General features: G+C 41.2%; 3 protein-coding genes across 3 annotated transcripts in view; 2 read left to right on the forward strand and 1 right to left on the reverse strand.

Moving 5' to 3' along the window:
* Positions 1 to 3251, forward strand: part of LOC112463039 (vasorin) — a 22425-nt gene extending 19174 nt beyond the window's left edge. Inside the window, 4 exon segments of the mRNA XM_025029198.1 lie at positions 1 to 603; positions 1156 to 1588; positions 1887 to 2063; positions 2154 to 3251. The exon segment at positions 1 to 603 is cut by the window's left edge and continues 273 nt beyond it. Coding sequence (XP_024884966.1) covers positions 1 to 603; positions 1156 to 1588; positions 1887 to 2063; positions 2154 to 2437 — 1497 coding nt within the window. The 3' untranslated portion in view covers positions 2438 to 3251.
* Positions 1 to 7075, reverse strand: part of LOC112463038 (rab3 GTPase-activating protein catalytic subunit) — a 30918-nt gene extending 23843 nt beyond the window's left edge. Inside the window, exons 1-7 of the mRNA XM_025029196.1 lie at positions 7012 to 7075; positions 5755 to 6331; positions 5099 to 5381; positions 4880 to 5016; positions 4560 to 4773; positions 3949 to 4354; positions 3316 to 3527 (exon numbers count right to left, since the gene is read on the reverse strand). Of these exons, the coding sequence (XP_024884964.1) occupies positions 3316 to 3527; positions 3949 to 4354; positions 4560 to 4773; positions 4880 to 5016; positions 5099 to 5381; positions 5755 to 5950 (1448 nt within the window). The 5' untranslated portion in view covers positions 5951 to 6331; positions 7012 to 7075. The remainder of the gene's footprint in view (positions 1 to 3315; positions 3528 to 3948; positions 4355 to 4559; positions 4774 to 4879; positions 5017 to 5098; positions 5382 to 5754; positions 6332 to 7011) is intronic.
* A 4353-nt stretch (positions 7076 to 11428) lies between these two features.
* LOC112462975 (Y+L amino acid transporter 2) overlaps positions 11429 to 14207 on the forward strand; it is an 8806-nt gene continuing 6027 nt past the window's right edge. The window contains exon 1 of the mRNA XM_025029083.1: positions 11429 to 12128. Coding sequence (XP_024884851.1) covers positions 11858 to 12128 — 271 coding nt within the window. The 5' untranslated portion in view covers positions 11429 to 11857. The remainder of the gene's footprint in view (positions 12129 to 14207) is intronic.

Consider the following 14207-nt stretch of genomic DNA (forward strand, 5'->3'; position numbering starts at 1 on the left):
TTATAAAAACTAATTGTCGCAGACATGAATTGCGAGCGACCGTCAGAGATAATCGGAATCGGAACGGTGGAGAGCGTAGACACGAGAGAACCGACGGAGACGGCAGTTGGAGATGTCGGTACTCATCTTCCGACCATACGACCCACGACTTCCACGACCGAACTAATCACCAGCACGACACTATCCACGACCACGGTGACAGTATCGTCGACGACCGAGCAGAGAAGAACGGCGCCGTCGGCACCACCCTCGACCTACGTTCCGACAACCCGTCCGACTGCCGCGCGAACCGGAAACGTCGTGGTGGTGAGGACCACTCCGTCGCCGCCAAAGCAATCGCAGGAGCATATGCAACAGCATCAGCCAAGACCGCCGCTGGTCCTGGGATCGCCGTTGTATAAATCGAAATCGAACGAGAAGGACATTGTCGTGAAGGATGTGCTCAGACAAGACAACGCCGTCATCATATACTGGGACACGGAGGCGACTAACATTCTGGGCTTCAGAGTGATCTATCGACTGTTCGGGGATAATAGTTTCAAGCAAGCGCCGCCGCTCGAGGCCAGCGAACGAGAATTCAAGATAAAAAATGTACCCTCCCAGGTAAATTTTTTTTACTAAAAAAATATATTTAAAATATTGAAAATAAAGAGAAGGTGACTAATTGGAGAAAAAATTTGGAATGTTGATTAATTTGTTCGTAGACTCACTTTGGTTCTAATAACTTTCTATTTTAGAGATAGCTTGTTTTATTTTTTGTTAATGTATAATCTTAATCAAGAGAATGCATAAAGCAATTTTAGTAAATCGCGATGAACCAAATTAGTCGAGTTTGCTAATTAAAAAGCACTCTGAATTAAGTTTAAGTTTGAATTAATTTAATTTAAATTCATTTTAATAAAATTTACATTAAATCTAAAAACATTTAAAAGATAAATTGTTAGTCTGAATTATATAATAGATAACAAGATTTATAAAATTCTTTAACAATAATTTGTAAACGTTAACTAGTTTCCACTTCTTGAAAATATCCCAGACTTTCAATATTCAGATCACGTTTTATCTGAGACAGAAATTAATTCAAGTCACTTTTCAACTCCATCAGATTCTTTAATTAATTTTTTTTATTAATCTATTCATGTCAATCAATTGCAGGAATGCATCGTGGTTTGTGTAGTCTTGCTGGAGGAGACTAACATCACACCGGCAAATGTGCCGTATAACCAGTGCCGCGAGGTCAGAACGGAGAACTCGCCCACCTCGAACATGGACAAGATCACGATCGCCGCGAGCGCGGCGATTTGCGCCACGATTGTCGTCGCGGTGATCATCTTCGTGGTCGCGAATCGACGCCGCGCTCGTAAGCTACACACTCTGCACAGCATCGATCAAACGAAGATGGGCGGCCCGATCGCCGGGCTACCGGTCAATTGTTGCTCGAACGTGGGTCCGACCCCCAGCCCCGGCGGACCCCTGTCATCAATGGCCACCTTGAGTGCCTACAACGCTCAAAAAGAATGGGATCAAGTGTCGGCCTACAGCAACAGGAGCATACCACGACCGAGAATTTTCCCTATTGATCGACAAGGTAACTTATTGTCTCTCTATTGTTTATAAATATTTGCTATCCATAGAATTTACAATCTTTTTTATTCTCTCGAAGTAATTTTATTTAAAAATCTCAAAATAAGTCATCACACAATTGTATCTGATTTGATCCTAACTTTAACGTAAAAAACCTTTTTAAAGATTTTTATCATCACTTTTGTCATCTTTGAGAAATATGTAAAAATGCTGGATGGACAAATACTTATAAGCAGTAATAATTTCAAAGTTAAGTGTCTTGCGTAGCAAGAGTAAGGTAAATTACGCGGAATGGATTTCAGGATCGATCACCAGGGCATCCTGCATCGACGACGTGCGCTCTCAGGCCGGACACTACAGCAGCAAAGTGTCCGCCCGATCAATCGCCGACGGCCAATCTCAGCACAGTTTCTCCAACAATTCCACGCGGTACTTTTCTAACACCGCGCTAGCTTCTAATCTCGTCAGTACGAGACCAGGTCGGTTTCGGTTTCGTTTTCGTAGCATTTGTCACGATCCTTAATCGTCCAGCCTTCTATATTGTTTAACGCATTTGCTTCCCGTTTCAGAATTACGGCAATCGCGCCAGTCGCTGGCGGCCGCCTCGGACCGGATGTCGCGGTCGAATTTCACCAACAATCATCTGCCACCGCACTCATCGGCCCGGCGGCAGCGACCACGATCGCGTAACCGTAATCTGGACCCAAATCCGCCGCGACCTGGCAGCCGATACAGTCTGGCCGACTCCACGCATACTCTCAACAACTACGACGAGAACAACTGGACCGACCACGACATGGATATTTACATGGCTCGCAACCCTACCACGAGGAGCGGCCTCGTGCCGCTCTAAATATCTGTGGCCTCCATATCTCGTCGTTCATTCTTGCTCAAGCGTGTTCAGCGGAGTTCAGTCTCAATCTTAACGAACTGTTCTCGCTCGTGCGGCGCTTTTAAATCTAGATAATCTTGACAGACGCTCTGATCGAGAAGAGCTGGGTCTCAAACGCGTCAGACGCCCCTTTTTGGAAAATGTTCGTCGCGATGATATAGTAATACAGCAATATACTTTACAGAACTTCATATCAAATATTGAAGGAGTGACTGAGTCTATTAACAGAGTTCTGATGTGTTTAGTGTGATAGGAAAACATTTCTTCGGCATTTAACACGTACGAAACTTATTTGGTTTCGATCATGACATTAACACAGTGCGACAGGCATTACCATGTAATGCTTGCGTAAACGCGTGCAATCAATTAGAATTGCGAGTGTTAGGTTGAGAAGCGGCTTTTTTTTAGATGTAAGTTCTGTGTAAGTTCTAAGCAACCTTATGTAAGAATACTCTCTTAATTACCAAATCGTTGAAGCGAGCGAGCCGAGAGTGTTCTTTCGGACGGTTCGAGCGCACGCACTTCCGAATGTTTATTTTTATCGATATTTCGCACGAACGGACTTTGCGATTATGTCATCCAAAGACTGTAATCGAAGTGTCTGTCTTTAGAGAAATGCTATCGCGACCAAGTGAACCAACATATTGTGAGAATGATGTCGATGATTCCTCATCGTTTTGAATGAAAGGCAGTAATGTAATGAAAGACTCTGAAAGTTTTCCACATTGACTCTACCTTATTTTATAACACGTGTATTCGCACGTGCATTCGCATGCACGCGCATCAATGACGAGAGCAACTCGTCGTATGACAAATAAAGAAATTACTTTACTACTTACCCAGGTATCAGGATACTCCTCTCCCAGCGAAATCTGATCTCTTGCACGAACTCATGCCAGAGCTGGGCCAAAGCGGTTGCTCCGCCAAGATTGTGCGTGCAGTGCGCCGCGACGATTGATAGACGCCACACCAAGCTGTCCATCGCGCAAGTTTTCACACCCTTCCACTGGTCATCTTCCACACCCGCAGTGATATCGTTGTAGGGGAACTTCTGCAAGGATTTTGAATCAACGATTATTATGTCTATTCGAATAGATCTTTTACAAAAGAAACTGAATTACCAATTTTAATTATTTTAAAAACATTCGGGATACATGCGAAAAAAGGACATAATTATTAAACGATGACCTTTTATATTGTATTTACTAAATTATTATTTTTATAATTTCTAATTACTAATATATTTCATAATAATACAAATTATTATAAACATAATTAGTAAATTAAACAAATTAAGAACTTAACTATTATTTTATATGTTATATATTTATGACAGGTCTATCAAAATATTTTTTCACTATTGTGAAGTTTGGTTTAAATATGCTTGTTCCTTTTATAATAGAATATAATCATAAGAACTAATCCGTCTATATAAAACGAAGTATTGAGATTGTAATGAAACTTAAGCGTACCGAGTTTTCATCTGCATCCGGAAAAAGGAAGTAAAGTATAGGTAGCAATATCTCTTCCGAGATTGGACCTTCGATGTTCTTCTTTTTCACGCTCGATCTGCCCACAACGGTTGAAAGCGTGGGTATTCTGGACTCGGTGAGCACATTGAAGGCCGAACTCAGCATCTGTTCGTCATCGTGAATGTAAGACGCGCTCTCACCCAGTAGTTCCACCATGGTCTTCTGATTATTGCATAGATACAGAAAGTCTGTCATATATTCGCTGAGTAGACAAGCCGGCAGGGCTACCATTTTCACTTGCACAGACCATTCAGGAGCGAGTTGCGGCTCGAGATCCGAGTATCCTTCGCTATCCACCACCACATTGTCTGACATTTGCGGCCACGTAACAAATAGGTGAAGTTCCCTGAAAGTATTTTAAAATAAGATATACCACACATAGATTGTGAGAACTTTTTATAATAATCAGGAGGCATAGAGTTGATTTCAGAAGTAACTTTATAATGGATCTTTTATAACAAAAAAAATTAATCAACTTATAGCAGGCCTTTTTAAGGTCAAGAAAAATGCTTTTTCTATGCTCCTGACGATAACATATTCAATCTAAGTACCCGACGGGATCGAAAGTCGCTCCAAAAGGAAGTTTACCCAATTCGGCCACGCCTAACGTTTCTCCCTGCATGAAATCGAAATCCGGAGGTTCTTGCGTCCACGTGCTATTAGTCCAGTCTTTTAATAGATAAGAAAATCTAACGGACACCATTACGGAGTCGATCTTTACTCCGCAGCCCTCCCCAATTTTCTGCTTGAAAAGAGCAAGTAAACCTGTAAATGATACTTTTCTGTAAAACATTTGTTTTTCTACGAAAATTGCAACTAGAGAAAACTATTATTTAAAGATAGATTAAATAAAAACATAGACAATGCATACCAGTGAGGTATCGGCAATGTGGTGGAACTTTCTTTAAGTGTACCATATCGAGATTCGCACACGTGCCTTTACCAGCACAGCAGCCGAGATACATTTTCTGCCAAGGTTCTTGTACCTGCACCAATGCCGGTACGTAACTAAAATGCATAAAAATAGTAATTACAAAGACTCTCTAACGTCAAAAATACAATTCAATCGTATCGCAAATCAGCTACCTACCAATTTGCGTTGTTAGTCGCAATTGTTAACGAACTGAGTACAATCTTGATTCGAGTTTCATCTGTCAAACTCCCTTTTCGAGCTGGTATTAAAACAAGAAATTCTCTAACTCCATAATAACGAGCTATTTCCAGACAATTATCATTGAGCTTTACAAAATCATTGGATACATCCAAAGCGTCCTTTTGACACTGTATCCATTCTTCTTCACTTTCCTCCTTTGCCGCATCCTCCTCTTCTTCTTCCTTTTCTAGCTTGTAGTGCTTCAGCAAAAATTCTACATCTGAATGATAAATAATTCATAAATAATGAATTAAGTTATTATATAATTATATATATTATATAATGTAACAGATAAAAATTAATTTCACACAGTATATAATATTGAATCGATAGATGTTATAAATCTATGTTGTCTATGTACCACTAGTATTCAATAATCTATGCAGAATCTTTCGTATAAAACGTTATACATATAAGTACAACATGCGGTTCTTTAATCACAAATTGCGATTCAAGATTCGTACAACAAGGGTGTATTTGATGCTTCCTTATAAAAAAATCTTTTACTTATTGCACACAGGCTTTTGACGTTCGGCCGTCCATAACATTTCCTGTGATATATTTGTCAAACCGTGTCAGACACACACACGAACCTGCGAAGTTCAGCTTCTCCGAGGCCTCGTGCCACTGACAGTTGACGAAATCCCCCGGTTTGAGGGGGCTCGCGACCTTCGTATGCGGCAGCCTCCATTCGTGCATGATCTCCTCGAGTCGCGCGATGAACACTTCCCATTCGGAGACGGTGGTAAAGTCGTGATGATAAAAGTCCTCGATCTCCACGTGATTCATTTTCGACGGCGCGACTTCCAATCCGAGGTGGCGATGTTTGGAATGTTTACATCTGTTAATCACGCGAGCCTTCGCTTCCTCCTTTCTCTGTGGATATCCGCCCTTATCGGACCACAATGCTCTTCACCCTTTCTTTATGCAGTATAAGATCCAATTTTACGTCAGAATACCACTCGGTAATCCCTCAATTCTCTTTCTATCGGGCATAAAGTCCTGCGAGTTTCGTAGTCGTGCGCCTTTGACGTTTCTACTTGTTTCTACTGGCGACTGGCGACTGGCGACGACCACATCAGCTGATCGCCTTCGCGTTTGGTGGTTTTCCTCGCAGATGACGTTAGAGTCTGTCTCCAGGACGTGGCGACGTCTTGCGGCGGCTAGGCACTTTTGAATAGAGAGATTTAAAAATGGTAGAAAATGGAAAATAGAAAACGGAAAATATATACAAATAAGATTTACAGGATTAATGATAACACTTGCAAATAATAAATATACAATTTAACATTAGAAAATCTACATTTGTCAGAAAATTCAATATAAAGCAATAGTCTCTCATTTAGTTTGCAATAATGATGAATTAAAGATATGATATTTTATTCCTGAACAATATATAAGTCACTTTTGATACAACGCAGGCTGCGGTCCACTTGACGATACAAATTCTTTGGAACGTCCTTCTTCTCCTTCTTTTTTCATTGAAAGAAAAGAGAAGAGGAATGCTTCGAAGCATTTGTAGCGTCAAGTGGACCGCAGCCGCAATCGTTTCTTACGGGAAAATCACGAAAGTGAGGGTGACCGATGATAACGACGGAACGCAATTATACGAAATTATCTATATGTTCAATCAAGGAGTTGACGGCCGCCAATTTGTCTTATCGCTTCTCGAGTGTGTCGACGTGTGTGTAATCACGAATCGCGCGTTTGCGCGAGTAATTATCGATTACATAATACTTCTGCCCTTGTCAACGGGGAGGAGAAGCCGTGTCGTACTTTCGTCATTGTTATCGCGTAGCAACGGCGGAATCCCCGCGTCGATTTGTGGCGCTCGAGATTTCGATATATACCTGTCGCCTATCATCGTCGGGGGGAAGAGCTCATCCCCTTCCTCCTCCATCGTGTTGTCCCGCCGTTCGCCTCGCCAACTAAAGAGGGATCGGAACGACTCTAATCGAGCCGCGCCGCTTTCGCCGATCGTCGGTCGGTTGCATCTCGCGCGCTGGCGTCAAAATTTATTTTTATATGGCCGCGGGGACCCGCGCGGCGAGGATTGAAAAGGGGAGAAACACACGCGCGCGTTGCGGAAGCCTGCCGCGCAGTGACGCTCAAATGGCGGATTCTCCGGGGAGCGAATCGCCAGATTCACGGGGCGGCGCGGGCGCTCGGCTTTCCTAAAGATAGGAGGAAAAAGAGTCTCCGCGCTCGCCCTCACCGCGCGTCCCACCGACTGAATAAACGTGTGTGTCTATCCCTCCCTCTCGTCCTTTCAAAATTCAGCTGGCGATATGAGAACGAAGGAAGTCATAGAATTTCTGTAGGAACTGCGTACGTCGACTGCGGGAACGAAATATTATTTGCGAACAATTGTTGTATTGCGAAGTTGGGCGCGAGTCAAGTTCCAGTTTAAACTTGAACACACGTTTGAATTTGAAACAGCAAAACAGATTTTGAGAAAATAATCAGAGACTTCCCGGACAGCACCATGTCCAAAATCGGGACATAAAACGTCTTTTTAGCCATCTTTTTCGTAAAACGTCTAAATAAAGATTGATCTCTTTTAGACGTCTTATGTCCCGCTTTTGGATGACATGCGTGCTGTCTGGGTTTTCTCACGCGCGATGCGTGAATTTATATCAAATATAATAAATGTCTTTTCTATTTACATTTTTATTGTTATTTAAATAAAGTATGTGTACATATATAGGGTACTTCAGAAAAATGTTAACACTTATATGGAAGTTACTTTAGAGAGCCATATTTCTAGAGATCACCTGGGAGAAGATTCCAAGAATGTATTGATAAGGAAAGTGGAGAGAGAGTGTCTTTGAAGACATATTACATTTGTTACTGTGTGATATCTACTGTTATCTGCCCCGTTTTCTGTTTCTCTAAAAAAAGTTACTTCTATAAGTGATAACATTTTTTTAAAGCACCCTAAGATTAAAACGGGTAGAAAGAAAAGTGTAAATAACATTTCGAAAAAGATTATTGTCTAGTTTAAAAAATAAAGTTATCCAATCCTAAATATTTTCTTTATAACAAGAAAAAAGAAGGTACATACAATAAAATTACAAAAATCTTTAATGTGACTATTAATTTATTCAATACTATTTTATTTAAATCCGGGTTATTTTCCAAATTTTTACACGCACATTTTAGAAATATATATCTCACAAAAAATAGATTCGATATCAATAGAAACACGACTAGAAACTCTATTATTAACTCAATCGTCACGGCGCGGCGGTTTCGTTCACGTATTTAAGTAGCACGTATAATATAAGCGATCGCACGCATACGAATAGGCTACGCGTAAATGATAATGCGATGATAATGACGAGAAGGTTGCGCAGCACTGACGAAACGGACGTGCGGCGCCATTGGCGTAGAACGCTTTGCAGCGTATCTATAATTGTAGTTGGGATACATTATCACATGTATAATAGAACACATTGTGGAAACGTCACGGAAAAAGGAAAAAAGGAATTAACATTTCAATAATAAATTTGCATCTATAATCTTTTTTCTTGACGCACACACACAATTGTCGCGAACGTCGCTCGTATACAATTTAATTCGTATCGCGATTTCTTTTTTTTTTTTATTCGCGTCTTTTTGTATCCATTTCTATCAATGTAGATTGATTTTAATCTCAGTTTATCTTTTTATCTTTCTTTAATTCTTAGAAATAAACAGAAAGATAATAAGTAAGCCAAATCGAGATTCAAGTTAATTTGCATTGGAAGCTTTTCTTGAGGAAAACGAAACCCGCTCGTGTGCATGCAGGATCTCCCGCATGGTGCTTGCGGCGACATTCACGGCGTTTCGTATCGGATCGCGCCAATGCCGAGAGGGTGATGCGTGCTCCCGGCGAGCGAGAGGGCTCGCTCGGACGCACGGGAGACGGGAGACGCGCGTATACTTTAGTACACCGCCAGCCTCCCGGTATCTCGCGTGCGCGCGCGCGCGCACATCGCCCCGATCCCGCTTTCTCACGGGGAAACAATGATCCTTCGTACGCGGCGGCACGTGTCGCGACGACTCGCGAACGGCGTGAAGATTGCCGCGAGACGCTGCGCACCGAGACGCCCGGTCCTCACGTGACTCGCGCCCGCGGGATCGCCGCGCGATCGGCACGCTGATCGAAACGCGATTCGCGATCATTGCGCGGGGTCGCAAGGGCGGCAGAGAATTCTCGTGGGTGAACGTTCACGACGAAAAAGTACAGCGTTGCGCTATTTGCAGTGTAAGGGCCGATATTTCATGTATCGTACGACAAGCTTCGTCAGGCGTACTAATTGGCTATAAGATAGAGGATATATTCCTAGAAACTCGAGAATTTCTCTATCCTGCGGCCAATTAACATGCTTAAAAAATTTGTCGTACGACACACGTAGTATCAGCCTAATTTTACAAAATACAATAGATTGAAAGATGAAACGTACGTGACGGAAATTTGACCGCCGCGCGAATCCACCATACTCTGCAGACTCTGCAGTAATGCAATACCGGTCATTTCGAGGTCTGTAAACTGCACGATTATCGATTTGTGGAGAAATTAATTGGAAAAATGTATGTACGATATAAAATACTTATTCATCGAAAAAAAAACGCCAAGACCGCGTTGTTATTGTTAAATTTTTAATCGGCACTTTGACCAAACTTTTCTATCGAGGAGAAATTGAGCCAAATTTTTCGTAGTCTCGCAGCTTGAATTTTTTTCGAATTTCTATCGTGTATGTAACATTTTTGCGAACGATAAACATTGTCGCAAAGATAATAAGTCTAATTCCTAGATAGCACGTATATCTACAAAATGTTTTAAAAACATCTTTAAGACTTCTTAACGTTATTAAACTCGTATTACATATTATAGTATGATTAACAATATTAATTGTTAACTTATAATTATTAATTATTAATCGATGTAACTTTATGCAACTTATTCATGATTAATAAATGTATATTAGAGTTATTAATAAGCCTAATGTATAATGGACTTATATTATCTTATTATGTTCGTATGATAATAAAGTCTATCGATTAACATTATGAAATCGTCGACTTTCCTGGGCTCTTGACTCGACGAGAAGTCTCGCGTGACAGAATTGCCGCGAGTAACACGAACGCAGTAGTCATCAATAGGTCTGTTGTTTATGTTTATAGCTGCACTATGTCATTCTTTTTGCACATGGGATGTAATTAAACGTTGGCGAGGGAAGGAGAGGGAGGATGAAAAGTGTAAAACGTTTAGTTACAAAGAGCAAACATTATATACTCATTATACTAATGCATTTTCGATATGTCATCGAGTTTGAGGAGCTACCGGCTGATGCGACATCCTCTCTTTCTGTCAAAATTTTCATCGCTCCCTTATCACCTGTTTTTAAAATATGAAACATTGCCTGTTTTACGTGAGATATTAATTATCGCCCTTCCTTTTATGTAAAATGTAAATTATCACCTGTTTCATGTGAAATGATAAATGTCGCCTTCTTTCACATCGTAAATACACATCGGAAAGATACATTATCTTTTTCACAGGTGTGCGAGTCCCGTTTGGCGGTTCATGATGCAACACGGATCGGGACACCCGTAAGACACGTAGAACCTGAGGTGAAGGGCAGTGGCGCAGGAACGGTGGGCACTCGCTGATGAAATTGGAAAAAAAAAATTGCTTACGTTGTATAATGTCGAAGTTTTATTATGGAGAAACTGCGGAACAGTGCTTGTACGTGGTTTGTGCCGTTTTTACCTAAGTGAACATTATATATGCTGAACGTATACATTTCTTAAAGCGACAGCACAAAACCGTGGTGTGTGAATACGACGAGAAACCACGTTCGCGTTAGGAAACGCCGAATTTCAGTGCGATCATCAGTTTTTCGACGTTACTCCGAGATTGTTCATCGTTTTTTTAGCGAAAGGCGGAAGAGGACCGTGAAATGTCGACGTAGCAAAAAAATTTGTCAGTAGATCTTTATTTATTTCCATCGCGCGTGGTCTTCATTTTCCATCGTACTTTCAGGGGGACGCGAGGGAGAGAAGGAAGGCCGCGCTGCCTCGAATTTCGGAGGCCCGTATGCCGGTCGCGCTCCGACGAAAATTTCGGAGCGCGCGTGTCCGCGCCAATGGGCGCGCGTGTTCGCGCGCGGGCGCCGCTAGCGTCGCGTCAGTTCGATCGGCGAATCACGTCGTTGTCGAAGGGTAGGAGACGACGACGGTGGTGAGCGTAGCGTATAGCCGTGGCGAGCGCGAAGCCCGAAGCCGCGAAGCGAAATCGCGAGCGGCAGTTCGGCAATCGCGGCCCGGCACGCAAGTCGCGCACATCCGTCGCGCGAAACGCTCCTTGCCACGTGGTTGATACGCGGCGTGAGGGCGCGCGCGCGCGCGTTTTATCTCTCTTTCTCTCGCTCTTTCTCCTGTTCTCTGTTTTTCTTCCGCCCTCTTATCTTCCACTTATCTCCCACAATTTCCGTTTTTTATCCGCCTTGCCCACGTGCGTCGTCACCGCGTCGCGTCGCCACGCATTCGCGGTAATGCCCACGCGGCACGCCGCCGTCGCCGTCGCCAGAGTACACCGAGTCGTCGCGTGGAAACGTGCGTGACGTTCGAGTACGCGCGCTCGCGCGCGCGCGCCTGTTTCGTACTTTCAAAAAGGGCTCTAACAATAAGTCCCGCGACGCGCGAAAGATGCCGGACAAGGTAGCGCCGGCGGAGAAGCCGGTCCTGCGGCCGGACGACGCCGCGAAAACCAAGAGCGACGGCGAGGGCGTCAAGCTCAAGAAGGAGCTGGGTCTGTGGAACGGCGTGGCGATCATCGTCGGCATCATCGTCGGCGCCGGTATCTTCGTGTCGCCCAAAGGCGTGCTCAGGAACAGCGGCAGCGTCGGCCAGGCGCTCATCGTTTGGATCTTCTCCGGGATTCTGTCCCTCATCGGGGCTCTATGTTACGCCGAGCTAGGTAAGCGGAATTTCGAAATGATGAAACTTTTTGAGACGGTTGCTTTTCTTCGTAAGCTCCTCATCCATTCAAATCGACGCGCTCGGCAAAAGGGGGAAGAACCGGTTCGATGCTCCCATTGTCTGACGTACGTAAGATTGTATCCTGAAAGAGAGACATATCTTCCCGCGAAAATAAATGTGTAGAGTATCAATACCCTATACCCTAAGAGAGAAAAATATATTATACCTTTAACATTTCACACTATTGCAAAGAAAAATAGTTATTTGTGTAACAAGTGAGGTAAGATGAAAATTCCCGGGTGCGGAGTTTACGCACGAGCCGAAGGCGAGTGCGGTAACCGCACCCGGGAATTTTCATCTTTACACACGGCTTACACTCCCTATTTTATGTTGCAAGTGCCTAGAAAGTGGTCTATCACGCACGCGTAGCGTGCGTAATGGGGCACTTTCCATGCACGTGTTGCATAAAAATATATATGATATAGCAATTTACAACATATACACACATGTTTTGCTGTTTACAACAAAAGAACTGTGAACGTTTTTAAAAATAATGATATCGTTAATATGTCATTAATGCTATAGAATGTAAATTTGAAAAATAGTAATTATAAAAATTTGATGGCTTTTTTAGAAATCATATACATATGTCGTTTTACGTATATCTTTTGATACATGTATCTTTTTCATGTACATGTAAAAAAATTAAATGGTTTTAAATAAGTACGAGTAGAGCAACAATTTTCTCTCAAATCAGTTTTATATGAAAAGTACAGTATGTAATGTGAATAAACAACGACAATTTTTCACATAAAAATTGTCTAAAGTTGCCTAAAAAATCAATATATTAAAAAATTCTTTACTTTTCTATATTTATAAATTGGAATCTTTTTCCGATCTCGATCCATGTTTAAGATTCGAGATAGTTGTACTTGTTCTCAAGAGGCAAATACGTACTCTTTTATTTACCTTATATTCTATTTGTTTGATACATGATTTTATTGTTCCTATACTACATTTACGCGATCGTTACTTCTGCAGTAACTTACGATAATTCCTTCGCGTAAACGGAATTTTGTAGTAACTTACGATGATTTACTCCGTTTAAACGAGTGAATTATCGTAAGTTACTACAGCAGTAACGCTCGCGTAAACGTAGTACTAGTCAACGATACTATTACGACAGCGATACTGTTTTGTATGCGCACGTGATATTGCTGTGCACAACGGTGTATGCTGATATTTACATTCTCGTGCGACATCTCTATGACTAAACTTTCGCCGACAATGACTTAAGAAAAGACCGCGAATACGTATTTCACATGAGCTGTTTTTTAATAAGGGAGGAAAAATGGAGTAAATAATCATCTTTGGTAAGATATAACTAAATTCATTCTTGAACCACAAAAATTTAGTTTTGCGAAATTATGACCTGAAATTTTAAATATAAAAAGTGAGAAAAAGTTCTAATCATTTTCAAATAGCGAGATATGTGTATTTACCCAATAATTATAAATTTTATTAAGAAATTAATATAATTTATCGATATAATTAATAATTTTTGTACTTTGTCGAAATATTCTCGCGACAATAAATTTCTAAATAAAAATTTCACATGACCTGTTTTCGAATAAGAGAGGAAAAATTGAGTAGATAATGGTCTTTGATAAGATATAACTGAACATTTTTTAACTACAAACATTTCGTTTTGCGAAGTTATAATAGCCTGAAATTTTACAATAAATATAAGAAGAAAAAGTTCTAATTGTTTTCAAATGATGAGATATATTTACCCAATAATTATATAAATCATATTAAAAACTGAATATAAATTAATAATTTTTGTACTTTGCCGAAATATTCTCGCGACAATGAAGAACCTCTAAATGAAAATTAACATGAAAAACATGACATATATATTTTGTTTAATTATTTTATCGATAATTCTTAATCTAAATCCATACCGTCCAGCGCAAAGTTTGATTCCTGTTCTATCTAAACTAAAGGAAGATAAAATTTATCAAGATCGACGTTTAATTTTGTAACGAGTAAGTTTGCCGCAAATTTTGCAATTTCT

This window comes from Temnothorax curvispinosus, unplaced genomic scaffold (genome assembly GCF_003070985.1).
Source record: "Temnothorax curvispinosus isolate PA1 unplaced genomic scaffold, ASM307098v1 QBEX01012990.1, whole genome shotgun sequence".
Lineage (NCBI taxonomy): Eukaryota > Metazoa > Arthropoda > Insecta > Hymenoptera > Formicidae > Temnothorax > Temnothorax curvispinosus.